The sequence below is a fragment of the Littorina saxatilis genome, linkage group LG4 (genome assembly GCF_037325665.1).
Source record: "Littorina saxatilis isolate snail1 linkage group LG4, US_GU_Lsax_2.0, whole genome shotgun sequence".
In the NCBI taxonomy this organism is placed as follows: domain Eukaryota; kingdom Metazoa; phylum Mollusca; class Gastropoda; order Littorinimorpha; family Littorinidae; genus Littorina; species Littorina saxatilis.
In genome coordinates, this window is record NC_090248.1 from 49575323 (window position 1) to 49603296 (window position 27974).

The 27974-nt window shown below is 40.7% G+C and overlaps 3 protein-coding genes across 3 annotated transcripts in view; 2 read left to right on the top strand and 1 right to left on the bottom strand.

Moving 5' to 3' along the window:
• Positions 1-2487: 2487 nt before the first annotated feature.
• On the top strand, positions 2488-20287 carry LOC138963593 (uncharacterized). The gene is made up of 4 exons (XM_070335444.1): positions 2488-2864; positions 18708-18801; positions 19186-19274; positions 19512-20287. Exons 1-4 carry the CDS (start codon positions 2559-2561, stop codon positions 20070-20072), a joined length of 1050 nt encoding a protein of 349 aa, XP_070191545.1. The 5' UTR covers positions 2488-2558; the 3' UTR covers positions 20073-20287.
• Positions 20288-21381: 1094 nt separating this feature from the next.
• Positions 21382-21753, bottom strand: LOC138965621 (fibrinogen-like protein 1). Its single transcript, XM_070337798.1, has one exon. It carries the CDS (start codon positions 21751-21753, stop codon positions 21382-21384), a length of 372 nt encoding a protein of 123 aa, XP_070193899.1.
• Positions 21754-24421: 2668 nt separating this feature from the next.
• Positions 24422-27974, top strand: part of LOC138965006 (leucine-rich repeats and immunoglobulin-like domains protein 2) — a 19347-nt gene continuing 15794 nt past the window's right edge. The window contains exon 1 of the mRNA XM_070337129.1: positions 24422-25562. Coding sequence (XP_070193230.1) covers positions 25490-25562 — 73 coding nt within the window. The 5' untranslated portion in view covers positions 24422-25489. The remainder of the gene's footprint in view (positions 25563-27974) is intronic.

A 27974-nucleotide genomic window follows, 5' to 3' on the forward strand; every position in this document is an offset into this window, starting at 1 on the left:
GAAAGTTAAAACGAAGAGAGGCACAGAAAAGCGTGCTATGCAGCACAGCGAAACCACTACCGCGCTAAACAGGCTCGTCAGTTTCACTCCGTTTTGCACAATCGGCGGACTACGGTCATTGTAAAAAAAAAATGCAGTGCGTTCAGTTTCATTCTGTAAGTTCCACAGCTTGACTAAATATAGTAATTTCGCCTTACGCGACTTGTTTAATTTATTATGAATGTCATAAGAAATCACAAGTGGCTTTTAAGAAATGAATTCATCACACACACACACACACACACACACACACATACACACACACACACATACACACACACACACACACACACACATACACACACACACACGTGCACACACACACACACACACACACACACATACACACACACACACACATACACACACACACACACACACACACACACACACACACACACACACACATACACACACACACACATACACACACACACACACACACACACATACACACACACACACACACACACGTACACACACACACACACACACACACACACATACACACACACACACACACATACACACACACACACACACACACATACACACACACACACATACACACACACACACACACACACATACACACACACACACACACACACACACACATACACACACACACACACACACACACACACACACACACACACACACACACACACAAAATCAAACTTTGCATGGGAAGCAGTCAGGATGTTCCAGTTTGGCATGTGTCCAAGTCCAGGGATAATCTGATCCCCGGCAACAGCCTGACCAAAATTTGAGATAGTAAGAGTCCAGGGATAATCTGATCCCCGGTAACAGCCTGACCAAAATTTGAGATAGTAAGAGTCCAGGGATAATCTGATCCCCGGTAACAGCCTGACCAAAATTTGAGATAGTAAGAGTCCAGGGATAATCTGATCCCCGGTAACAGCCTGACCAAAATTTGAGATAGTAAGAGTCCAGGGATAATCTGATCCCCGGTAACAGCCTGACCAAAATTTGAGATAGTAAGAGTCCAGGGATAATCTGATCCCCGGTAACAGCCTGACCAAAATTTGAGATAGTAAGAGTCTAGGGATAATCTGATCCCGGGTAACAGCCTGACCAAAATTTGAGATAGTAAGAGTCCAGGGATAATCTGATCCCGGGTAACAGCCTGACCAAAATTTGAGATAGTAGGCAGAACTGAACAGGACTGTGCCTTTAAGCTAGCAAGGTGACCCTATTCTTATTGTCGGCTATTTTTCCCCACCGCTAAAGACCTCCATATATTAAAAATTATTGTAATCGAAATGTTCTCGTGACTGTCATTTTAATTCGACCATTCCTTGTTTGTTTTAGAATTGTATACATAATTCATCGTTTTTAAGTGGGGAAGCTTCGATGCTCTGTTTGAACGCACCAAAACATTTGAAAATGCAGACGAGACCAGGAACCGGTTGGACGTGGCTGTCCTAGACTGTGAGTAAACTTACGATAGTCCATTCCAACTTTAGTGATGATGTTGTTTCGTAATACACCTCAGCATTATCACAATGCGCTACAGTACTAAATCCTGCTAACTGCGTCCAGTTTTCATTAAAAACTACTACACGTACTTTTTCTGTTTTTATTCTTTATTACAGAGAATACTTTTGTGATCGTCATCAAGGATTTCACTGATTCAACGACATTTCTTCGATTTTGATACAATTATGAGTTAGTTTTGACCCACGTCTTTTCTAAAGATAGTAGACACTAACAGGTATAATTCACAAACGTATCATAGCTTCCTTTACTTTTCTTTTTCAGCCTTTTTTTGTTTCCCCTCCAGCTTATTTTCATACGTGAACAGCTCAGATCATGGGTCAATGAAGTGTTGCACAGACGTCAAAAATAAAGTACAAGATATTGCACTGTAAGTGGTACCAAACTGTTGCTTAGTGTCTGTAGGAAGCTACACGGTGAAAATAGAGAAAGAAAAACACGATTCTTGACTTTGATGGGCTTTTTCTGCTCGTAAACACACATTCTTCTACTCATCACAGTATGCCCCATTATTGCGTATAAAACACCAATTAGATTTGTTTTGAATAAGAATTCAGAGACCTGTATCAATTAGGTAAATCATACTTAGTTTGACTTTTGCAAAACTAAGTAATTACACATTTGATTGAATCAGTCAGACAGACGGAGACATAGAGAGACAGACAGAGGGCAAACAAAAATCTGAGAAAGAAACCCATTTAAAAATGTTACCATGTTTGAAATAAAACATCTCTAGGTGAAGCCAAAATTCATCACCTTTCAGTATGACGTCATGAGCGTGTTCCACACTAGAACCTTTTTCGTTCCGTGCTGCTTTTGCTTTTTGATTCCAATTGGGTTTGTTTGTTTGTTTGTTTGTTTGTTTGTTTGTTTGTTAGTCCTGAAGAAGCTTTCATAAGCGAAAGTTTAATGTTGAAGTATTGTATGTGCTGTCCTTGTATTGTTGAGTATAGAACTCGTTTGTTTTTGAACTTGTCTTTTTCGCCGTAGAGGAGGCTATGGAGGTATCAGCAATACTTCTGTTCGTCCTCTTTGGACTCAACCACGTCAAGAGGGGGAGCACGGTGCAACTTCACTTGTACACAACATGTCCGATACCTAACACTATCGGACAAGAACCGGACACGGTGATCGGACGGTCTGAGTTGCAGTGTGTGATGCTATGCTCGCAAAGTGAGCACTGCCTGGGAGTGAGGGTGTGTGGTGAGACAGGCATGGTGAAGTGTACGATGAGGAACACCTCATCACCGGCACAGTGTCTACAGCCGGACCGCACCCCAACACACTGTCGTCTCGTAAATAGGGTAAGTTCATTACATTTCGCTTCGTGTGGATGTGTGTGTGTGTGAGTGTGTGTGTGTATATATGTGCGTGTGTGTGTGTGTGTGTGTTTGTGTGTGTGTTTGTGTGAGAGAAAGGGGGAATGTACGTTCTGGCTCACCGATTCCGACAGACCCTAAATATTAACGCAAAATAGGCTTCTGGACTAAACTTTTACTAAAATGAAACATGCGACAAAATCAGAAAAATACTGCATAAATCCATACAAAAAAAATACAGTAAAGTAAGGTTGTTTTGAACCAATGCCGGGTCTGTCGGAATCAGTAACCCAGAACGTACATTCCCCCTTTCTCTTATACAACATTCTAAAGCTCAATACGCTCTCTCATTTACAAACTTTACTTCATATGTTCTTTCACTGTTAGAATTATATCTGATACATGCAATGTGACTGTCTAAACGAATAGTTAACTCTTTACAAGTGATTCTATTTTTACTTTTTCTTCCCGTCCTATTTGAATCCCCTTTTTTAAAAACTGCTTTTTCAGATCTTCTATATCGATTGGCTTGTTATATTCAGCTCGTGTTTTTGTTTGAATACTTGCTTTCTTACTTTTGTAGTCATCAAAGTCTGTTTGTATCTGTTTGAATTCTTCGTCAGAAACTTTTGAATCTTCAAGTGCTTTACTGATAGACAGTTTTAGGCTAGACAATTTTGATGATGCAAGAGTGGAAATGGATTCGTGTTTTTCAAGCTTTTTCACAATTTTTTTCATTATAGCTGATGCTATAAATGATAAACCACCAACTGCTGCTGCGACACCACCTAGGATTAGAGAAACTGGAGTCCCTACTCCGGTAGCTAACAGAATTGTTCCCGTTACACCTGCAGCTGATGCAAGGATAGTAGAACCAGTGCTGGCATTAGAAAGGCTGTTGTAAGTTGTTGAGTACTTACGTCTAGCGCGAGAATATTTTTCTAATTCATCTTCTAGTTGTTTTTGTATATTACTAATGTGTGCCAGTCTGAATTGTTGACTTTCTGCTGCACTTTCATCAATATTAGGATAAAGCTTCACACTGCTAGTCATCTTTTTAATGCAAAATATAAAATATTTATCTTAATTCTCACTGGCCAGTGTTTCTGCTAAGCTTTGAAGCTGTTCATTGCTTAACACCTTATCTGTATAGTAGAAAGCAATCAAATCAAGATAAGTAAGATTAATACTTCTTATTTCTGTTAAATTATTTATATCTGCGTTAACAACAACATTTTGGTTTGACGTCTGTTTCTTTATTGTGTTAGAATCCTTTTGAACAGCAATAAATACTCTGACTTCTTCAACATTTAATGGTCTCCAGTTGAGATTTATTCCTCTCATTAGAACAGTGTTTGTGGTTTCTTCCCTTTTCCTGACAACTATATCAAATATCATAGTTGCATTCTGCCCTATTGGAAGCTTGGGTATAAAATCGACAATGGTGTCAGCGTCCTTTTCAACACTTTGTTTTCTGTGAATGAGATAGTTGTTCTTATGGAAAGGTTTAACTGCAACTTCTCCCCTGCTGTTAAACGCAGGAACAAGGCTAACAATTAGTGGTTTAGCATTGATTGACTTACGGAATGTGTCGTCTTTTCCAACAAGAGTGTATGGACTCACAAATTCAAACTTCATTTCCCAGTCAATCTTTTTCATAACAGGACTAAGTACCCATTTTTTATTCTGATGTTTCCACATGTAGAATGTGTCATCGACAATTGGATCAGGTACATTAACATCACGGATTTGACCTAGTTTGAGGAATCTTGGTTTCTTTTCATCGTCGATTTCCTTTCTCTTGTAATGACCAGTGTCTGTAAACTCGAATGCATACACTGCACCAACTTCAGCATTGCTCTCAAAGTCGATAGCGTCTGCTAAATCTTTCAACTCTATAGTTGAACATGCAACAGGATAAATTATTGTAGGTCCACTCGACATTTTAATACTCAATATTTTATGGAACTATTTCCAATGTAATGTTAAACAAACAATCAACTGGTTGTCCACTTTGATTTTTCAGATCAATGTGTAGGAATTCATGACACCCTTCCTCCAAGTCCTTGAACTGAAGTGTCTTAAATGTTGGCACGTGCATTTTACAAAAAGAGGCATCACTCGGTGGAAGAATCCTAAGCAGATCAGAACGCTGATCATTAAACAGATTATAGGATGTGTTAAGCTCTCTCATGTGAACAAACAGTACACTGTTAACATCCATGTCAATGGGACGTGTTCCCTTGTATATATTTGTAATTCCAAGCATATCAAGGAGTTTGGTTGGAAACTCAAATGATCTGTTTACTTCTCTAGTTTTGGGCATAGTAAGAGTAGCAATGAGACTTGCATGATTTAAACTCGCTGTAATACCTACTGGAGCAAACAATTCTTTCTCTAAAGTGCAGAAGTCATAGTAACCATCTTCTACAGAATGTGTTTTACCATTAATTCTAACCCAGTTGTTATTCTTTTTTTTACTGATATTATACCAAGTAACCTTGTACATAATTTCATGCAGTGCAACTTTCATTCCTCCATTTTGATTGTTGATAGGGTTTGCAAGTTTAACTGGCACACCAGTCTTCACATTTGTTAGTGTGATAAACATTTTTTATTCAACAACAAAAATGATTCAGTATAAATTCAACAAAGACATTAAATACAAAACTGGACCATATTACAATCCAAAGACTATTTCTTTCCATGAGTTGGACTTTGCTGTAACAGAAACAGAATCCATTCGCGTTAAAGTGCCTGACCCATTCCATTCTTACCTAAATCCCCCAATCAAAAATGATAGTGTTCCAAAGATGTGGAACTCTCACCCAATTCAGTTCTATCAGAATCAGTTAAACTTTGCAATATTCTGTGCAACCACAGGATGTGGAGTGTCCTATGCAGACCACATGAATAATTCAAACTTACTGACAAAGTGTGTGTACACATTTCACGTTTACTATCAGTGCAGGAGAATCTTGTCTGAACTTCAGGCACCAATGCCGCATGAAAAGAGCTGGAACCCATTCAACAATAGGATAAACATGAAAGTGTATGAGCGTCTCTGCAATGAATTCAATATAGATTTTAAGACCGACTTTAGGCAAAAGCAAGACAAAAACCATGGCATGGGAACACTATATTTATGGGGTGTCCACAGGAGGTATAATTTTGATTACTGGCCAGGTCATACATCTTTTTCTTCAAATGTGCAGGTACAGTTAGGATCAATAGAACAAGAGCACCACAATGCATGGACTACTTTTATATTAGACACCGGCAAAGGTTTCACTGGATCAGGTGTTGAAAGGATCAATGAATCTATCCGAACATATACGTGGTGCTTGCTAGGCTCGCAGGCACAGACACGATCAAACATAATGAGAACAAGCACAGGGTTTGGTGCACAGAAACAGTTGTTATCAAATTTAGAAGATGTCATAAACTCTGCAGTTGATCTGCCTTCCAGCATCAAAAGGTATCAAGACTCTCTCCGTTATGCAAGATCAAAAGTTGACTTTGCTGTTGGTAACGGCCTTTACATGTTACCTTCTGATCTCCAGCTGCAGATTGGAACAATAACAAATTATAACAATGAAATCATTATTGCTAGTGACACCCAGCCGCTTGGAAAGGGTGAAGAACTGAATTCAGAAATCAGAACGATGTTACAGCCATATCACAATGAACAGAAACAAAGCGTGACAAGTGAAGATCACGCTGCAGGTGAAGATCATTTTGTCACTAGTGATGATCAAGCTGTTAGTATTAGTGATGATCATGAATCGCAGAAGACTGCTCTAGTAATTGGTGGAGTGGGTGTAGGCTTACTTTTGCTTTATTCTCGTTAGCAGAACACCTGCAATTAAAACTATTAGAGTCCAGAGATGTTCAGCCATGAAACCAACAACTTTACCTGCAAAAGATAACAGCCAGCTAACAATTGAACCAATGATTCCTGGAAGTGCATCCAAAGCTTTTGCTGCTAGTTTCTTTAATAGTTCTGCAATGTGTTTGAGTTGTTTCTTTACCCATCCCGGATCAGATGGAGATGAAGGTGAAGGTGGAGGTGGTGGTGTGACAGTGCCACCTGTGAGTGTTAACACTAATGTGCTTATTGCAAATCCTAACGCAGTTAGTATACTAGCTATTGTGATTCCCTGCTCTCTGAAAAGCGTTCTAATTCTTTCAGCAAGAGTTGTGTCTTCGTAAAGGATTCTTTGAATTGTATTTTTTATTCTGCTGACCTGTGTTCTCAGTTGTTCTCTATTGTTACTTAGAACTTCTAACCTTATGGCTTTCTCCTCCTGCAAATCTTTTAAACGCTTAGAAATTCTGTTTTTTACTTCTTGTTCTAGGTTCAAATCATCAGCATCAGCAAGTTTGTGTTTCTCTTTGTTTATATCTTCATCCAGCTGACCTAGTTTTGACAGATTATTTGCTATTTCACCTCTGATGGTTTGTAGTGATTGATTAAGGGCTTCTATTTCTCTCATAGGTAATAGTTCATGTGGAGTCTTCAGTGAAGTTTCCTCAGAAAAAGAAGTCTCTATCTCTTGTATAAGTTGATCAGCCTCATCTGCAAGTTTATTAAGATCTTGCAATGGAACAGATTCTATTTGAGTAGCAGTTGGTAGTCCTAGTTCTGCTTGTTGAAGTAAGGAAACAACATGGGAAGATGATGACCGTGTGCTAGGCACAATATCTAATTGCCTAAGTCGATTAGCAGTAAGTTTTTGTTTTAGTGAAACTTTTGATAGAAACTTAGCAGGATTAGATTTATATGTAAGTTGGACTTTTTCTCCTTTATCGCTAGTTGTATATAAATGATTTGCTTCCATTTTGAACTGGTTTGGATCTAAAACATCAGGTTCTTCTCCTAAACTTTTGTAGAAATCTCTAACTTTACCTTCCAGAAGTTCATGTCGTGCCACCTCATAATGCAGTGAATGATGGTAGGGAACCAAAGGGATTGCTTCGCTCATGTCGTCCGCTGGCTCAAATAAATCTTCAAATCCACCTTCTGCCATTTGTAACTTATTTTTTATTTTGAAAATAAAAAAAGATGGCACAATCGTTCGGTTCTGTTCTTGATCCTTACAGAAGGCTGAAAGAACCTCTCGGGGTAAAAGGAATAAGGCAAACAGTTATAGTTACAAATAATCCTTCTACTATTGATCAGAATGAAATACTTACTGTTAGGTTTCCTAATCTAGGTAAGAACGATGTTATTGTACCAGGCACTGTAAGACTATCATTCAAATTAGAATTAGAATCTGGCTCAGATGAAAATAGGACTTTGGCTTATAATGTAGGAAGAGCAATTGTGAGGAAGATTACTGTCAAACTGGAAGGGCGGGAAGTGATGTCATTGAATAATGCAGATGTATTTTTAGTTTACGCAGATAATTGGTTGACCGACAATGAAAAGAAAAACAGAGTGTTTCAAGGGATTCAGTCAGACAATGGGATAAAAGTTAGAATAGGAGCAGGAGATAAAGCTGACAATAACAAAAAAGATAACGCTGTCAATGTTGCTTTTGGAAACAAATTTTGTATTCCACTTGACTTTGAACTCATAAATTCACATCCTCCCTTCTATCAAGGAGCATTGCGTGACAGGCTGTCATACGACCTGACTTTCAATAGTTATGATCGTGTTATGCTTTCACAAGACCCGGAAGCAAAGTATAAGGTGTCTGGAATTTCTTTAGAGTTTGATGTTGTAAACCATCCTGAACTGGCTAGACTTATAGAAAATCAGTACAGTTCTAAGCTGCCTATCTATTATGAAAGAGTGTTGAATCACAGTACACTTTCAAAAAGCCAGGCTGATCCAATCTGGAACATTAACTTGAATACACCAGCTAGGTCAATGAAGGGAATACTTATGTTGTTTGAGGAACCAAAAGATTCATATGAAAGGCAAATAGAAAAGTTTTACAATCCACTAATCAATAGAGTATATTGCACAATTGAAGGGCAGCCAAACCAAATATTTGCATCTGGCATGCTGCCATACCAACACTATGATGAAGCAAGAAAGTACTTTACTGGAGGAAGATTGAAAGACCCAACATCTGATCTTGTGGCTAAAGATCTACATTTACACGGTGTTGGCGTAGAAGATTTCTTGACAAATAAATATGCGTTATGGCTGGATCTCAGAACAACTGACGACAACAAACTGCATGGAAGTGGAAGGCGAATTGAAAACGGATCAGAAGGAATCACAATACAAATTGAAAAGGAAGTAGGGAGTAGTAGTAAATCAGTTAAGATCTACGTGTTTGTTGTGTCAGATGCGCAGTTAAACATCTCTGAAAGCAGATTACAGGATATTGTTTATTGAACGTGTTAAAATGAAGTATCTAGATTTTCTTCCAAAAGATCCACACTGTTCTTTGATTTGTGGGGCAACAGGTTGCGGCAAAACAAGATATGTTTTGGATTTATTACAGACTGTTTACATAAATCACTTTGAACACATAGTCATATTCTGTCCAACCATAAAGCATAACAGAACATACAAGGAGAGAAAATTCATATGGTCTGATCAAAATATATTTATTGTAAATCCTTCTGATCGTCTAAATGTTTGCTTGGAGCATTATTTCGATCTTTTTCAGAACACACCAACACTGTTTATTATTGATGACTGTGCAGCAGAACGTGACATTGTTAGAAAGAAAAGTGCACTAGCAAAGCTTGCATTCAGTGGACGACATGCATTAATATCAGTTTGGATATTAACACAAAAATACAATGCAGTTCTGAAAGACTTTAGAGAGCAACTCAAAACAATAACATTGTTCTATTCAAAGGACCGTGACAGTTTTGAAGAGTGTCTTCGAGAAAATGATGTCATTGAAAACAAACATGAGAGAGAAAGAATAAAGAATAATCTGAAATCTTCTAAGCACTCGAAACTGGTTTTAAAAACTGATCAACCAGTTCAGTATGTATGTTTGTAGAAATCCTTGCTAAGTTCTTACTCAAGTTTTTACTAAGTTCTTGTCAAGTTCTTACTCAAGTTCTTACTCAAGTTTTTACTCAAGTTCTTACCAAGTTCTTACTCAAGTTCTTGTCAAGTTCTTACACAAGTTCTTGTCAAGTTCTTGTCAAGTTCTTACTCAAGTTCTTGTTAAGTTCTTGTCAAGTTCTTGTCAAGTTCTTGTTAAGTTCCTACCTAAGTTCTTACTCAAGTTCCTACCTAAGTTCTTGTTAAGTTCCTACCTAAGTTATTACTCAAGTTTAATTACTAGATTTTAATTTTATTCTGCATCAAAATAAAATGAACTGTGATGAATTGCTGATGCAGACTGCTACAGATATTGAAATCTGTGACAGTAGGACTATACCTGATAAAAAAGAAAGATTGTATTCACTTGCTGTTTGTGGAAAAACAAAACACTACCTTGGGCAGCAGTTAACTGTGGAAGAAGTACAACATCTTTCCTCGGAAGATATAGAAAAGTATCATGGACGGTATGAATCAGTGCTTGGTTCTAAGATGGTTAGAAGTATTGGACAGACTGTTATAGGTTTGTACACAAAGATTTTTGGACATTTTACACCTCTCGACTCGGAGGAAGACTTAACACATGATCTAACTCATGACCCTGTTGTTTCCAAGTCCCTCGAATCTCTTGCCTGTGGCCTGTATTATCGATTTGGTTCTTTATTAGTACCATTTGTTGCTGGATTAATTACTTTCAAACACATTAATTTTCAGAATAAAAAAGATGACAGATCAGTTGAAGCAGACAGTGGAGCAGACGAAAATACCAGAAGTGAACACAGTGACAAAGAAACCTGGTAGAGTAGAAGCAGGAAAAAAACTAGCCGAATGGAACAGACAAAAAAAGTTAAATCAAAAGGCAAAGCAGAACATTATGTCTGAAGTTGAGCAGACACCAAACATTCCTGAAGTGACTAAGGTCACACAAACTGATCAAGAATTAAAATCTTCATTTCTATCATACAGAAAAGTAGCTGTAGCAGCTGTTGTTGGAGGAGGTGGATACTTGCTTTACAAACTTTGGCAAGGCAAATATAAAGTGTCAGAAAAACCAAAATCAGAAACACCAAAATCAGAAACACCAAAACCAACAAACAAAGCAGTACAAACAATAACAAAGCCCACAGTAGTACCTGCAGTGGATTCATTTCATATGGAATAATTTTAATATTTTAATTTTGATAACATAAAAATGAGTTCTGAAAAGACAATAGTTAATCTAGTTTATCACGCTGCAGTGATTGGAGGCTTGAGTGTAGGTTACACAATGCTGGGTAAAAGTCTCCTCAGAATGAAACCAGCCGACTTGGGAAAGTTAGACTTCGAAGACGGTGCTAAACTAATTGGTGTTGTGACAGCTTCCTTTGCAACAAAAGACTTTTTGGTGAAGCAAGGAATTATTCCAGAAAATATAAACATGTAAGACAATAAAATGGCTAGCTTGGTTATGATGGTGGGAGGTGCGATTGTAAATGCGCTTGCATTTTCTGGCAGCAACTATTTGTTTTCTAAACTGCAAAATGGTGAAGAGAGGGAAAGGCACAACAAAGCCATGGAACAACTGGCGAAAGCACAGGATGAATACGAGAAGAAACGAATTGCGCAGTTAGACTTTATGAATGATAAACTCAGGCAGCAAGGACATGCAAACAAAACCTTTGCCAATGTTGATGCAGCCATTCAAGAATACTATCTTGTAACTGGAAAGAAAATGAAGACAAGTGCTCCTCCAAAACTGGGTGACTTTTATCAGCCTTCAGAAGAGCAGAAGGTGGGCGAGATTGTTTTCATTGTTATTGGTATGGCTGTTGTTTACTTTATTGCGCGTGCTGTCAAATCTTAATATTCTGTCATTTAAAAAACCATGAGTGATGCTTTGTTATCTAAAATATATTATTCCCCAAAAGGATACTGGAAAGGAAGAACTGCTATTGACAAGCTCAGTGACGCAGCAGGTGTTTCTCAAGATATAGCAAAGAAATGGTTGTCAAAGCAGGCAGTTTGGCAGATCTATTTACCTGCACCAAGAAAAATTACACGACCACACTTTGTTAACATTAAACCGAATGACACTCATCAAATAGACCTGCTGTATTTACCGCATGACACAGTCAGAAGGAAGAAATATAAGTATGCACTGACTGTAGTTGATGTTGCAACAAGATACAAAGATGCTGAACCGTTGACAGAGAAAAGTGCTATAGCTACAGCTGTTGCCCTGCAAGAAATTTACAGACGTGGACCACTAAAGTATCCCAGAATGATTCAGTGCGATGATGGTAAGGAGTTTAAAGGAGCTGTCAACCAGCTTCTGTTAAAACATCATGTTACAGTGAAGAGAGGTATTCCAGGAAACCACAGGTCACAGGCTATTGTTGAGAGCTTTAACAAACAGTTGGCAGAAAAACTGTTTTCATATCAGTACCATCAGGAATTTTTGGACACAGAAAGTAAATTGCGTAACACTGAATGGGTCAAAAGATTACCATCAGTACTTAGAGCAATGAATCTGGAGGTATTTAAAGCTACAGGGTTAAGACCAGTTGATGCAATCAAACAGAAAACAATACCTGTTGCTCCAAAGTCAACAACACCAGTGGCATTACTACCTTTCAATCAGAAAGTCAGATATTTATATGCACCCGGTGAAGCTGAGGGTGACAGCAGGAAGCGTGCAACGGATCCAATCTGGAGTATTGACATTCATGAAATCAAGAGAGTAGTAGAGACAAATCCACCTATATATTACTTGAGAGAACCAGCACCGCAAAGAGCCTTTGTAAAAGAGGAATTACAATTAGTTCCACGTGGTACAAATGTTAAATGATTTTTTATTTCAGATTTTATAGTGTTAACAAAAATGGAAGCTCTGAGAAAGAATTCTAAGCAACTTCATTTTTTTAATTTATATTTTTATTTTGAGTTATAAAATCAAACTCACAGCGATGGAAGACTCTGTATTAGAATCTTTATCGACAGTATTTGACACCGTTGAATTACAAGTAACGGATCCTCAAAATGTGCAGTCCAGTGTGCAAGACGCCATTGAACAAATTCCAAACAATTTGTTGATTGAACCTCCAGTAAAAGTGCAGATAGTCAGTTTAATAAAATACAAAACAATCAGTGATGAGGTGCTAGAAGTTCATGTTTCAACCAGACAACTAGCACTTAATTCTATGGCAGAATTGAATGGAAACTGGGCAGATGAAATGATGAAACGGTTTGAGCAAGCTGCAGAGGATGCAAAGATGAAAGGATCCGGATGGTCAGAAGGTGAAATTCTAAAAATAGAATTGAAGCTAAGTAAATTTGCCCCCATCAGAGGTAGAAGTTACATACCTTTACCTCCTGCTCTTGTCAAAAAACGTGCTGTGCTGAACATAAAGAATGATGATGACAAATGTTTTATGTGGTGTGTTCTGGCAAGACTGTACAGTGTAAAGAAAAATGCAGAAAGAGTGTCTAACTATCATGCATACAGAAATAAACTAAACTTTACTGGTATTGAATTTCCTGTCAGCATTACAAGCATTGACAAATTTGAACAGCAAAACAAACCCATCACCGTAAATGTTTACACGTGGGATGAGGAAGATGAACTGAAACCAGTCAGAATATCAAAGAACTCACCAACGATTGGTGATTGTGATACTAACCATGTTGACATGTTACTAATGACTGATGGTGTAAAATATCATTACACTTTGATTCGTACAATGAGTAGACTGATGGCGAGCACAAGCAATCACAATAGTAAACAAGACTTTTGTAGGCGATGTCTCTTGCGTATTCCATCAATTCATGCAGCACTTATACACAAGCAACATTGTAAGAGCGTTGATGATGCGGTTGTGAAGTTAACAACACCACCGCCAGACAGCAAAGTGTATTTTAAGAATGTATGCAAACTACAGAAAAGTCCTTATGTTGTTTATGCTGACTTTGAATCTATCATTGTGCCATATGAAGGACCTTTACCAAAAGACCTACCTAAAACAGTAACTCTAAGTAATCATCAAGTCTGTTCATATGCATTTATTGTTGTTAGTTCAGATGGTAAACATTCTAAACCGCAATTGTACAGAGGACCTAATGCAGCAAAGAACTTCTTACAGCAAATGAACCAAGTGCGAAATGACTGCTCCAAACAACTGAATCTTTCAGACATTGTTATGAAACCTGAAGACCAAGAACAGTTTAACTCTACCACACAGTGTTGGATATGCGAACAAAGTCTAACACCAAACACAGACAATCCAATAGTAAGAGATCATGATCATGTAAGTGGGCAGTTCCGAGGAGCAGCACACAGCAAATGTAATCTACAATTAAAGTTTGATCCTAAGACTTGGAAGCTTCCAATCTTCTTCCATAACTTGCGCGGTTATGATTCACATCTGATCATGCAGGCAGTAACTGATGAATACAAAGCAAGATGCATTGCGCAGTCTTCAGAAAAGTACATGGCCTTTACTCTGAATAGTTTATACTTCTACGATTCTGCTCAACATCTGATGGGAACACTTGAGTCTTTATCTTCATCACTAACTGCTTTCCCAATCACATGTAAGTACTTTGACAGTGACTTAGTTAGAAAGGGAGTCTATCCATATGAATACATGGATTCGTGGGAGAGGTTTGATGAAGATGAGTTACCACCAAAGGATGCTTACTTCTCACGGCTGAAGGGTAAAGGTATAAGTGACGAAGACTATGAACACGCTAAGACTGCATGGAATAAATTAGGATGTAATACAATGGGTGATTATCATGATCAATATTTGTTGGCTGATGTTTGTTTACTTGCAGATATATTTGAGAATTACAGAAGAACATGTATGAAGCACTACAATCTAGATCCTTCACATTACATATCTGCACCAGGCATGAGCTGGGATGCATTTCTTAGATTTACAGGAGTAAAGATTGACTTGCTATCAGATCTACCTACACTTCAGATGATTGAAAATGGACTACGTGGAGGAATCAGTATGGCTTCACACAATTACTGCAAAGCCAACAACAAATACTTGGACGACTTTGATCCTATGAAACCTTCTAATTACATCATGTATCTAGATGCAAACAATTTGTATGGTTGGGCAATGTGTCAGACGCTTCCACTTCGGAACTTTAAGATCTATTCAGGACCATTTTCACAATGTGTTGTGCTGACAATATTAAAAGCAGGCCCAGACAGTCGAAAGGGATGGATACTAGAAGTTGACTTAGACTATCCACTATCACTTCATGATCTACATAATGATTATCCTTTAGCGGCTGAGAGGTTAAAAGTAAACCCAAGAGAACCTCCAAAGCTGGTGCCCAATCTGTTTCACAAAAAGAAGTATGTGTGTCACTACAGACTGTTACAGTTTTACATTAGACATGGATTGATTTTGAAGGCTGTTCATCGTATAATTTTATTTGATCAAGAACAGTTTATGAAACCTTACATCATGAAAAACACAGAACTGAGAACCAAAGCCGCTGATGCATCAGAGAAAGACTTTTTTAAACTGATGAACAACAGTTGCTTTGGTAAGACAATGGAAAACCCACACAAGAGAAAGGATGTTAGACTTGTTACAAGAGAAAATGAGGCCATCAAGCTGACATCCAAACCACAGTATCAAGACTTTAAATACTTTCATGAACAGCTGTATGGTATCTTAATGAAAAAACTTGTAGTCAAGCTTGACAAACCAGTATTCATAGGCTTTACTGTGCTAGAGTTGTCAAAACTGTTGATGCTTGAGTTTTTGTATGATTATTTGAAACCAAGATATCCCAAATCGAGAGTACTTTACACAGACACAGATTCATTCTTACTTGACATTCCAGCGGATGACATTTACAAAGATCTAGAAGCTGAAAGTCCTGCAGTAAAAGGAAAAGATTCTTTTTATGACACTTGCGACTACCCTAAAGAATCACCATTGCACTCAAATGTTAACAAGAAGGTTATTGGAAAGATGAAAGATGAAATGAATGGGAAGATAATTAAGGAGTATGTTGGATTGCGTGCAAAGATGTACAGTGTTGCAAGTGAGAAAGGGGTGGTTAAAAAAGCAAAGGGTGTAAGCAAACAGGTTGTAAAGTCGAGCATATCGCATGATAACTACAAGGAAGCACTGTTTCAGAAGCGAGTGTTTCACCATGACAACCCTAAGATCAGTTCCGCGCTTCATCAGATCAACACAACTATTGTAAACAAGAAATCTTTAGATGCTAATGACACAAAGCGCGTTTATTCATCACCAGAATATTCTTATGCAATTGGACACTGGAGAACAAACGCAAATAGTCTGAGTGTGTAATAAGAATTTTTGTCAATCGGGAAAACCCGCTATGACAGCTTTGTTTTGACTGCAGCGGGGAAAAGGACGTTGCTTGTGAAAGGGGAGTGTTTGTGAAAGGGGAGTTAGTAGGCTTTGTTGAGTTTCAAAGCAGCCACCAAGTACACTTATCAAAAGCTTGAATAAAATAAACAAGTCAATTGAATAAGTTAACACTCGGCGGCCGCCCGAAGGCAGCCTTTGAAGCGAAGTGAAGCGTAGTGAAGCGTAGTGAAGCGAAGCGTTGAAACAGAGTGAAGCAAAAACAATAACACAGCTGAAGCAGGGTGTTGAAGCAGGATGATTAAGAAGACAGCCAAAGCAGGGCAGGCGCAGCAAACCGTACATGCATGATCGTTACTATATTTAGAATCACGTCATTACTATTTTTGAAACCGTACATGCATGATCGTTACTATATTTAGAATCACGTCATTACTATTTTTGAAACCGTACATGCATGATCGTTACTATATTTAGAATCACGTCATTACTATTTTTGAAACCGTACATGCATGATCGTTACTATATTTAAACACTTGTCTAACAGTGCAGGCGCAGTGTGATACTTCTGTTGTTGCGCACAAACAAGCACTGTAAGTCTAAGACTGGGACTGTTGGAGCTCTGATGTGACAGGAATATGCGGCGTTTCTGACCAGTACTCTCTGTACTCTTCGATCTGGAGCATCTCTTCGATTTGTTTAAGTTTGCCCATGATAAAACTGATTGGCAAACCAACAGTGGCAAATCGCGGAAATGCATAAAGCGATCTAGCAACGGCGCGTAGTCTACGCGCATGAACATCGGAATAGCCAGTTTTTGCTTTCAACCAGTCAGCCCACGTTTCTTTCATTCTCCCTTCTTTTCTTTGCTTCTCCTGCCATTGTTTGCACATAATCAAAAACTGTCCAAACTGAATGTAAATTAAGATTTGTTGTGCGTCCTGTCTTTTGAGATTTCTCATCCCTTTTTGCAGTCTTTCCACAATATCTTTTTCATTTTCTGCTTGAGCAAAATAAGCATTTGTGAAAGCTTCTGTGGATATAGCATGGCTAACATCTGCTTGGTTTGAAACGAGATAGTGATGTAAATCACTTGGCGTTGTTGGTTCTACTCTCTTTTTCTTTCCGTCTTTTTCTTTGAACAAATCTTCTATCTTCCTTTTTGGTTTTTTGGGTAGTCTCATTAATCCTTCTGTTTTAGCCTTAACTGCTATTAAGGCCATCTGCTCAAAATATTTTCTATTCTCTTCTAGTACATGCTGTTCTTCTTCTGTCCAAAATTCTGATGGTGTTGGCGCTGGTAGTGGGACATTACAAGCTTGTTCCATGTCAGGTAGAATTAAAGTTGTTGGCCGCCTAGAATAATCTAACAATTCTTGATGTCCTGAGCTAACCCTATAGATTCTTGAGACAGGCAAAACACTTTTCTCACAGAAAACACGTCTTCACACCACCACAGCACCAGGAAAAATGACAAACACACGCTGGCTCTTTGGAGAGCGTCTAAAAATAAAGTGGCTTAACCAGGTTGCAGGCCTGGCAAACACACGCTGGCTGTTTGGAGAGCGTCTAAAAATAAAGTGGCTTAACCAGGTTCTGGGTTACTGATTCCGACAGACCCGGCATTGGTTCAAAACAACCTTACTTTACTGTATTTTTTTTGTATGGATTTATGCAGTATTTTTCTGATTTTGTCGCATGTTTCATTTTAGTAAAAGTTTAGTCCAGAAGCCTATTTTGCGTTAATATTTAGGGTCTGTCGGAATCGGTGAGCCAGAACGTACATTCCCCCTTTCTCTGTGTGTGTGTGCGTATGTGTGTGTGTGTGTGTTTGTCTGTGACGGTTTGTGTGTGTGTGTGTGTGTGTGTGTGTGTGTGTGTGTGTGTGTGTGTGTGTGTGTGTGTGTGTGTTTGTGTACTTTGCATCCAATTGATAGGAATTCGGTGCGTTCTGTCAAGCCGAACAGCCAGCGGCAACAAGGGTGGCGTTATACCCAGGTGTTTTCGTGTTAAGGTGTACTGGCCACCTGCACCCCTAGAACAATGACAGAGGTCTTTTACGTACAACGGCGTTGACACGGGGGTGGGGCATGGATATGGTGTCTGAGTCATCATATGTAAAGTTGTCCCGTATCCGTCCCGCCTGGATTCGAACCTGCTACACAAGGATAGCAAGTCCCTTGCTCTATCAACTAGGCTACCAAATAATTATGTAACCTGTCTTGGTGTTTTTTTCTCTAGATCCGTGTACAATGTCATATTTTGGTCAAACACACACACACACACACACACACACACACACACATACACACGCACACACACAAACACACACACACACATACACACACACAGACACACACATGCACACACACATGCACACACACACACACACACACACACACACACACACGTATACTAGCCGATTGTGCTTGTTTGGAACTAATTCATGCAATCTCAAATCAGGTATCACCGTGTGAGAAAGGAGGTACTCCCAATGGCCATGGCTGTCTTTGTCCGCTGCCCTTTGCTGGCAAGTACTGTCAACGCTACATGAGAGGTGTGTGCGCATTTACTTCATATTTTTACCAAGGCCGTCCTTTACTGAGCCCGAAGGCGACTTCGTGAAGACTTTGTAAAGTCTTTTTACCGAAAATTCAGTGACAAAGTTTTGTGTAGCCACCTTGGACTGTACGAACTCGACTTCGCCCAATTAATGAGAGGGTATGTTATCATCACCATTCTTGTGCATGAGTTACCTGTGGTTTCTGTGGTAGTAGTTAATTTGATGATGTCCATATCGTTGAAATAAGTGTGTGTGTGAGTGTGTGTGTGTGTGTGTGTGTGTGTATGTTTGTGTGTGTGTATGTGTGTGTGTGTGTGTGTATGTGTGTGTGTGTGTGTGTGTGTGTATATGTGTGTGTGTGTGTGTGTGTGCGTGCAGACTGCAGTGAAGGATACGACAACGGAAACGAGGGCGCGCCTGAAGGAATGTACCTCATTCAGCCGATGACGTCACCAGCACCCTTTCCGGTGCGTTATTTTACTAGCCCATGGATCGATCCTGTCCCCCCCCCCTTTTTTTTTAAGCCACGTTAGATTTATCCAATGAACATATATCATCTGCAGAACAAACACTTTCTCCATAAATGAAAAATACGTTTGGTTATATCTGCGGTTACGTCAAGTATTAAGCATTAAGCATGTTTCTTTTTATGGTTGTTGTTGTTGTTTACACGTGGCATCATAAAAACCACAAAACGCTTGCAGGTGGTCTGTCTGTTTACGTGGGGAGGGATCACAAAAGCGGTGTGGAGATTCGTCGCGGGTACCTCCTGGGCAGCCACCACGTGGTCTCAGGCCAAACAGGGCATCGGGTACAACCGTAGCGCCGTGCCTGACTACACGAGAGTCTTCGTGGGTCTGGACCATCTTCATCAACTTCTCAACCAGAGCAGCTACCAGAACGTGATTCAGTCCAGCTACGGCAGTGACTGGGACAACATGAAAGCTTTCTACACTGACTTCCACGTAGGTCCTGAACCCTCTGGCTACGAGCTGTCCTACGGCACGTTCTACTCGTACGACGAGTTCCCCGCGCTCAACGGTCTGAAAGGTCAAGGTCCCATGCTGTTTGCAGCCCCGGGGGGTCCAGACCCTTACGGGTGTGTGGCGGGAGGAGCACCCACCGGGTGGTACGGCGGGTCCCACTGTGCTGGGCACAGCGTGTTTGCTGATCCTCCCACCTGGCCATCGCCCGACAAAGGGGTCCAGGTGGTCAGGATGATTCAGTTCAGCTTGGTCAGAAAGGGCCCTTACATCGAGAACTGACTCTCGCTGAACTACTGTCACTGAGTATTCGTGATTGTATCCATAGCTAATGGAGTGGGGATTGTTCCACGTGAGATGCTTAACTTTTTCTTCGAAAACTGATTCTCATTGAATTGTTATTGTTCATTGACTACTAATGATTGCTGTTGCCAGTCTAAAGCGGAACAGGAATGTAAGTTAGGCATGTGAATTTCTTATACAAAACTATGAAATGATATTTGGCTGCGTCTGAAGAAAGATGCTTCTGCGTAAGCTGTTTCTAATTCATACACACACACACACACCACACACACACCACACACACACCACACACACACCACACACACACACCACACATACACCACACACACACCACACACACACCACATACACACACGCACACACACACACACACACATACACACACACACACACACACACACACACACACACACACACACACACACACACACACACACACACATTTTGATGCACTGTTTTATTGTAGCTCTCGTAAAACACCTATCTTTCTTTGTTCTTGTGAACAAGTAGAAGTTGATGCTCTTTTATGCTCTTGTAGAGCAAATTACATCCACGAACGCCAGCGGATGAACAATAGGCCTATAACGTACACTTTTTATTTCAAGAAACGGCGTGCGCAGTCTGACGCATAACACTGTTCGCTAAATTAAAAAAAGAATAAGTCAAAATACGTTGCATTTGTGTATTTGAATAAGAGAGAGAGAGAGAGAGAGAGAGAGAGAGAGAGAGAGAGAGAGAGAGAGAGAGAGAGAGAGAGAGAGAGAGAGAGAGAGAGAGAGAGAGAGAGAGAGAGAGAGAGATGAGTTTCTGTGTCTGTGTGTGTTATCGCGCGTGCGTTCGTGTGTGCGTGCGTGCGAGTGTGTGTGCGTATGTGTGTGTGTGTGCGTATGTGTGTGTGTGTGTGTGTGTGTGTGTGTGTGCGTGCGTGTGTGCGTGCGTGCGTGCCTGCGTGCGTGCGTGTGTGTGTTTGTGTGATTGTGTGTGTGTATGCGTGCGTGCGTGCGTGACTGCTTGTTTGGCTGGCTGTTTATCTGTGCCTGTATGGTTAAATAAATGTTTAGTCGACTTGCCCATCTTAACGCATGCTTGTCGCATACTCGTAGGTGTGCGTGTGTCTGTCTCTCTCTGTGGTACGTTTTTAACGTACTGTATCATATCAACATCTAGCAGGACTTCGAGACCTACATTACTGCGACATCAATCTTCGTAAAAAGAAGACGGGCGCTTGAGGTGCATGAGGATCAAGTCCAGCGCAGCGTCCGAGCTGTTCACCGGCCACACAGACGGGTCAGCGAAAGCCCCTGCAGTCTGACCCATACCAGCCTGGGGAGCTCGCATTGCAACCGTTAGTGTCATGGTCAGGCGTGCTGAACTCGATGGGGCTGTTAGCGGCCAGTCCGTTGTCCACAACGTGGCCGTCAGAGATGGTGAACTCGCTGTATGAGAGACGGTAGTTGGAGGATTCAGGGCCGACAGTGATGTTGTGATAATTGGGCCGTCCCTTGTTGGACCAGTTGTCGTACATGTTGTTCAGGTCGATGGTGTACTCTGCCTGCCCCAGGAGCAGGTGGAGGCGGTCCAGGCCGATGAAGAAGTTTGTGGAGGCGTTGCTGGTGTTGAGGTCGTCCCCAAAGCCCCGATTGGCGTCGTCCCACGTCATGGACGACCAGGTGACTTGGTCATGGGCCACCGTACGCCAGAACGGGTAAGTTACCCCATTGCCGCATTTTATCTGTCGTGTATGAATTTACACTCACGTGAACATCAAACGATTTATTTGAGGGTTCTTTTCTCAGTCTTCTTGACAAAATAACGTGTGTGTTTTTAGACCAGACAGGGGCGATCTGAGGTCATAGACAGACACGCAAGACTCTTAAAGCTGTGGTCTATTTATGACTTTCCGGGGCTACGAGGTTCAAAAATAGGGATAAAATCATGTACAGAATTCTGTACAGCAAACACTACCCGAAACCCCACCTATACGGCGTGTATGACCTTGAGAGCTTCAGTCAACGCTTGGATTTTGCAGTGGTAACATCCGGTTTGCTCTCTCAGAGCTAAGCATATTTGTCAAGAAGGATCGAGCAGAAAAAATAAACGACTTGGCAGGGATTCGAACTCAAGGCCTCGGGGCCTCGAAATGTCGGGGCCGATGTATTAACCGCTAGGCCACTTCACCAGTGTTGTCAAAGATAAAAAAAATAGATAATTTTATATCATTCTACGCTTGAATTACCATTCATGCGTTGCAAAAACGTAAAAAAATTGCCATTAAAATTTGCCTTTATTTGCAAACATGTTTCACGGAATCGCAGTACATGTTTACACCGTCATGCTACACGACATTCGCCCCATGCAAATAGCTGCGATATCTCTATTTAAAACATGCAAGAAAAATGACAAGAACAGTAATTGAATCTCTCCAAAGCTCTGTGCAGTTGAAAACAGACATCTAAGAAATAGTTATACATGTATTCACTTCTGAACAATGGGCGGATAGAGGTATAAATCATGCTGCTTCAAGAATAACATAACATGAATTCATATTAATGTTTTTCCTTCGTTTTCTCAATTGGCGCAGTAGCCTAGTGGTTAGGTTATGAGACACGAAGTCTCGAGTTCGAGAGTTCGAATCTGCGCCGGGGCGTTTATTTTTTCCCCTTGATCTCTCTTGAAGATAAAATATGATCAGTTTTGAGAGAGCAAACCGAATGTTATCCCTGCAAAATTCAAGCGTTGACTGAAGCTCTCAAGGTCATACACGCCGTATAGGTGGGGTTTCGGGTAGCGTTTGCTGTACAGAATTCTGTACATGATTGTATCCCTATTTTTCAACCTCGTGGGTAAATGTACGTTACTTTCGGACGGGAACATGGGGAAGGTGCAACTGAATCCTAAAGAACAAGAAATAACTCTGACTCATAATCCTAACTTTGTTTTTTACATTTTAAGCTATTATGTTAGTAGAAGTACAGACATGACACAAAGAAGAGAGAGAGAGTGAGAAAGGGGGACGGATAGGAGAGAGAAAGAGAGAGAGAGATAGAGGGGGTGGGGGGAAGAGAGGGAAAGAGAGAGAGAAAGAGAGAGAGAGGGGGAGGGAGAGAGACAGAGAGAGAAATAGAGAGGAGAGAGAAGAGAGAGCGGAAGAGAGAGAGAGAGAGAGAGAGAGAGAGAGAGAGAGAGAGAGAGAGAGAGAGAGAGAGAGAGGGGGTAGAGACAGAGACAGAGAGAGACAGAGACGGACAGATGGAGAGAGGGAGACAGAGAGCGGCATATAACCACTCCATCCAAATTCGACAGCATCTTGTATTCACAGGTAAAGCCAACATACAGCTAGCAAAGCATAGGCCTACTCCGCTTTGAGCAATGAACATGCCAAGGCTCCACAGGGGGTGAGGCGGAGCGAGACAGCAGCCACGGTTTTACGATTCCTTTTATTGGGGACACATCCACACACTGGGACACATAACAGTCCACCGCCATCTTCCTTATTTCAACGTCCCAAGCAACAGGCATTTGACAAATTAAATACAAATTGACGTCATGTGTTTCCGTTGTAGAAATGTCGTAGTTATCGAATTAAATGGTTAGTTGAATGATTTCATTACTACATGTACATTCGTTTAAACTAAGAGCAATCGAACTGTTTCCCCATCTTTTTCGTTCATGCAAAAACATGAATCTGTGCATAAAGTACAAACTTTTTACTACTGAAGTTGTCAACACTGGAAAGGGCGCTGGGAGTATTTTGTGGTAAAAATGTCTGTAAGGTCAGACTAGCACAATGGTTGCTAGGCATGGGAAGCTGACTTGGGAGAACACATCGCGGAAGATATGCGATCAATTCGCCTTGTGTATGGAAACAGCTGACGTTTTTGTTTTGATATATTATTTTCTGTTAATTTAATCAACAAAGAAATAGACTATATTACTTCTTTACAACACCAACTAGTCCTGCATAAATATGAGGGTCAACAGTCAACAATTTTTATCCCACTGCCCCAGACCTACACGGTAAACTGTCACAACCTGGGAATAATAACGCCTGCACTGATTCTGGAACCAAAACCACAGAATCGACGTCAGGCGCCTGTAGTCCAGAGCGGGGTGGACAAAGCTCATCGCCGTCAAAATAGCGTGGTTTAAAGCTACACCATCATGCCTATCGCGATCTTTTTGAACTGTTCCGCTTGGGTGAAATCTCAAAAACCCGTACACCTTGAGATGAACTACGAAAGACAACAAAGGGAAATCAGCATAACCGAATTTGCATAATCAGATGCTGTGGTTGTCATCTTGTTTAGTACCTTTTCAGGTTACAGAGCGCTGTGTCATCCCTAGGGACAGTTGCCAACACTGGCTCTGTCTTTCAGCCATGTAGGACCTTTCCGTCGGCTCGCCGTTTTCTTTTGTGCAATATTCGTATAGAAGAATGGAAGGTGGCCTAAGCCAGGAAGCGTGGAAGAGGTCCTTGCATTGGATGTTGTTGTTCTCAGGTGTCTGGTTGCCGCGTGGGTCAGAAGAAATACCTTAATCCTGTGGTCCCACTGAGTTACAATTCTGGACAGGACAGCTTCGTGGATACATTGACATTGTGTGTCTTCATCCTTGAGTGATTTACATATCTGTTGACGCCATTGTTGCCGAATCCGTCTCAAGTGATACTGGGCTCGACATTCGTTTCCGTCTCAAGTGATACTGGGCTCGACATTCGTTTCCGTCTCAAGTGATACTGGGCTCGACATTCGTTTCCGTCTCAAGTGATACTGGGCTCGACATTCGTTTCCGTCTCAAGTGATACTGGGCTCGACATTCGTTTCCGTCTCAAGTGATACTGGGCTCGACATTCGTTTCCGTCTCAAGTGATACTGGGCTCGACATTCGTTTCCGTCTCAAGTGATACTGGGCTCGACATTCGTTTCCGTCTCAAGTGATACTGGGCTCGACATTCGTTTCCGTCTCAAGTGATACTGGGCTCGACATTCGTTTCCGTCTCAAGTGATACTGGGCTCGACATTCGTTTCCGTCTCAAGTGATACTGGGCTCGACATTCGTTTCCGTCTCAAGTGATACTGGGCTCGACATTCGTTTCCGGAAATAACAAGGGACCCATATGTCCGACAGGTTTTACAAGAAAGGAAATGTCTACATTTTTAGTGATTTTTCAACAGATGTATTTCAATTTCATTGTTCCAAATCCAATTGAAACTTGATTACAGGCAACAGTTATATTCATGAACGGCTTTATTGTCAAAACCAAGACATAAGGAACTGAATGATTTCCGGCAATGAAAAGCGTAAACCAAGGACAGGCGTTGTGCAGATTCTGGAGAACTCATTGATGCTTTGCGTGTTTTTCTTTTTCAAATTGATTTTGTGATAAGTATACGGACATGGAGAGGACTGTAAAAACCAGGACGGGTTGTTGTCTTCTCATTGTGATCTTCTTGTTGGGTTTGACTCAAGGTACGTTTACGCATGAACTGTGTTGTCACCTGTACATGTATACGAAAATAAGAATGCTCACAGTACTGACGAAACAGGCATAAACAAATAGACATGAAGAGACACACAGACGCATGTGTGCACAGAGAGAGAGAGAGAGAGAGAGAGAGAGAGAGAGAGAGAGAGAGAGAGAGAGAGAGAGAGAGAGAGAGAGAGAGAGAGAGAGAGAAAGAAAGAGAGAAGGGGGGGGGGGGGGCAGACTGACAGACAGACAGACAGAGATAGACACGGAGACAGACAGAGACAAAAACAAAGACAGAGGGGCAGAGAGACAGAGACCGACACAGGGAGACCGACACAGACCGACACAGGGAGACAGACACAGACACAAAGAGATAGATAGAGACACCAACAGATAGAAATAGACAGACAGACACAGAGAATCAGACAATGGTACAAAGAGATAGAGATAGAGAGCGAGATTGAAAGAGAGAGAGAGAGAGAGAGAGAGAGAGAGAGAGAGAGAGAGAGAGAGAGAGAGAGACAGAGAGACAGAGAGAGAGACAGAGACTGACGAATAGACAGGCAGGTATGCAGAGATGGGTTAAGACGGGGAAAAAAGACCAAAAAAAACCGGCTTAAACAAAAGACGGCAAACACACAAAGTCGTTGAATTGTACCAGATACATTTCTAATAAAGCAAATAGTTTTCGTATTTTTTTCTCCAAAGACGTCGTTGAAAAAAATATTCCAACTATCCCTGTTGTCTGCATGTCATCATAGTTATATTTGTTTTTGTCGGCACACTGGCAATCACTAATAAAAATGTACAAAAGCTGTATGGTAAGGCCAAAAAAAAAAAAGGTCTGTTTACGGTAACATAGGCCCAAAAAATAGGGTCGGTAGGTCGGGTTTTTTTTTTTTTCCCCAAAAACCATATTTTTACGTTATTTTGCACAAAAAAACCCAATTTTTTTTTTTTCTCTCCAAATGCCAAAAAAAGTCTAGGGTCGCGCGAAAAAAATAGGGTCGGTCGGGTTACCGTAAACAGACCTATTTTTTTTTTGCCTAACTGTCATTCCCTAGAACAGTATTTTCTTCTTCAAAAGGCTACATGTTGGCTTCTTCTAAAGCCACATTTAAGCTCACGCTGTTTTTCCAACAGATATTTGAATTTACGACCAAGAGCTCAGAACAACATTTAAAATATTGACACTCATTGTTTTCTATTGTCCACCAATAAGTCACAAAACTTTTACTGTTGTTTTAGTTTATTTCTTTTGTCTAGGTGTCACTCTTCAGCGTGATCTTTTGCGACTGTTTGCTTAGTCCTTGCTGTTCTCCCTACTCCTTTGTGTTTCGCGCCCATCGGCCGCAATAGCGCAATCCTAGCCTCTGATGATCGGGCTTATTGTAAATTGTTTCTGATGGAAGATATAGTAAAGATACAGTTCGAGAAATACCGAGACAAATGTAAGTCTACTCGCAAGAAACATGCCCAAATCAAAGCAAAATAGTCAAACGTTTTTGTGATTATTTCTCTGGAAAAGGAAAAGATGAAAAGAAAATCTACACAGATTAATCCCTTCTCTTTTTTCTCAAACATACATGAATCACTCTTTCTTTGAACCCTATGATTTCTATCTCCCTTTTTTTTGGTATTGAGCCATAATTTTCTTTACAGCAGGGGGGCCAGCCAAAACGGTGACAACACTAAGACAGCAGAGAATATTGTTAACAGTTTGATATTTCTTTCACTGCGTTTGTTTTAGGATGCACAGTTTTATTGTTGCTTTATGCAGATTGGCCCATCGTCATGATCTTCTTATCCTCTACAGGCGAAATAAATGAATCCCTTTTTTAGGTTTTTGCGTATCAAAAAAACAAGCTGAGTGTGACAGACATAAGCTTTGCAACATTTCAGTAAAACAAGAACACGCAATGAAAGACTCTCTCCTAAAATAGGGGGAAATTTACAGAAGCTAACACAACTCTGGAGAAAAAAACCTGGGTTTTAAAAGGTAGGGGGGGGGGGGGGGGGGGTCCCACTGTATCCAGTAATAATGTTCAGGAAATAGCTATGGAAAAGCGTCAAGCGCCTGTAGTCTGACCTGAAACACGAAGGTTTGGCAATGCACTCGCTGTCACTATGGTGACGCACCTTACCAAGGTCCAGTTAACCGCGCATTATTTTCGCCGTCCCTTTGTGAACATAACGCTTCCGTATTCCTTTTGTCTCACACACACACACAACACACACGCACTCACATACGTACACACACACACACACACACACACACGCACAAGCGCGTGTACACACGCACACCGTGGCATACAAGCAAACACGCTACCCCCTCCCCCCTCACCTCGTACGTTCACACACTAGCACACTAAGAGACAGAGAGAGAGAGAGAGAGAGAGAGAGAGAGAGAG

Bases quoted from the DNA above. Each gene is read 5' to 3' on its own strand.
- LOC138965621 (XM_070337798.1), bottom strand. From the start codon at position 21,753: ATGACGTGGGACGACGCCAATCGGGGCTTTGGGGACGACCTCAACACC.
- LOC138963593 (XM_070335444.1), top strand. From the start codon at position 2,559: ATGGAGGTATCAGCAATACTTCTGTTCGTCCTCTTTGGACTCAACCAC. The intron at 18,802-19,185 runs GTGTGTGCGCAT...GTGTGCGTGCAG, and splicing joins CTGTCAACGCTACATGAGAG to ACTGCAGTGAAGGATACGAC. The intron at 19,275-19,511 runs GTGCGTTATTTT...AAACGCTTGCAG, and splicing joins CGTCACCAGCACCCTTTCCG to GTGGTCTGTCTGTTTACGTG.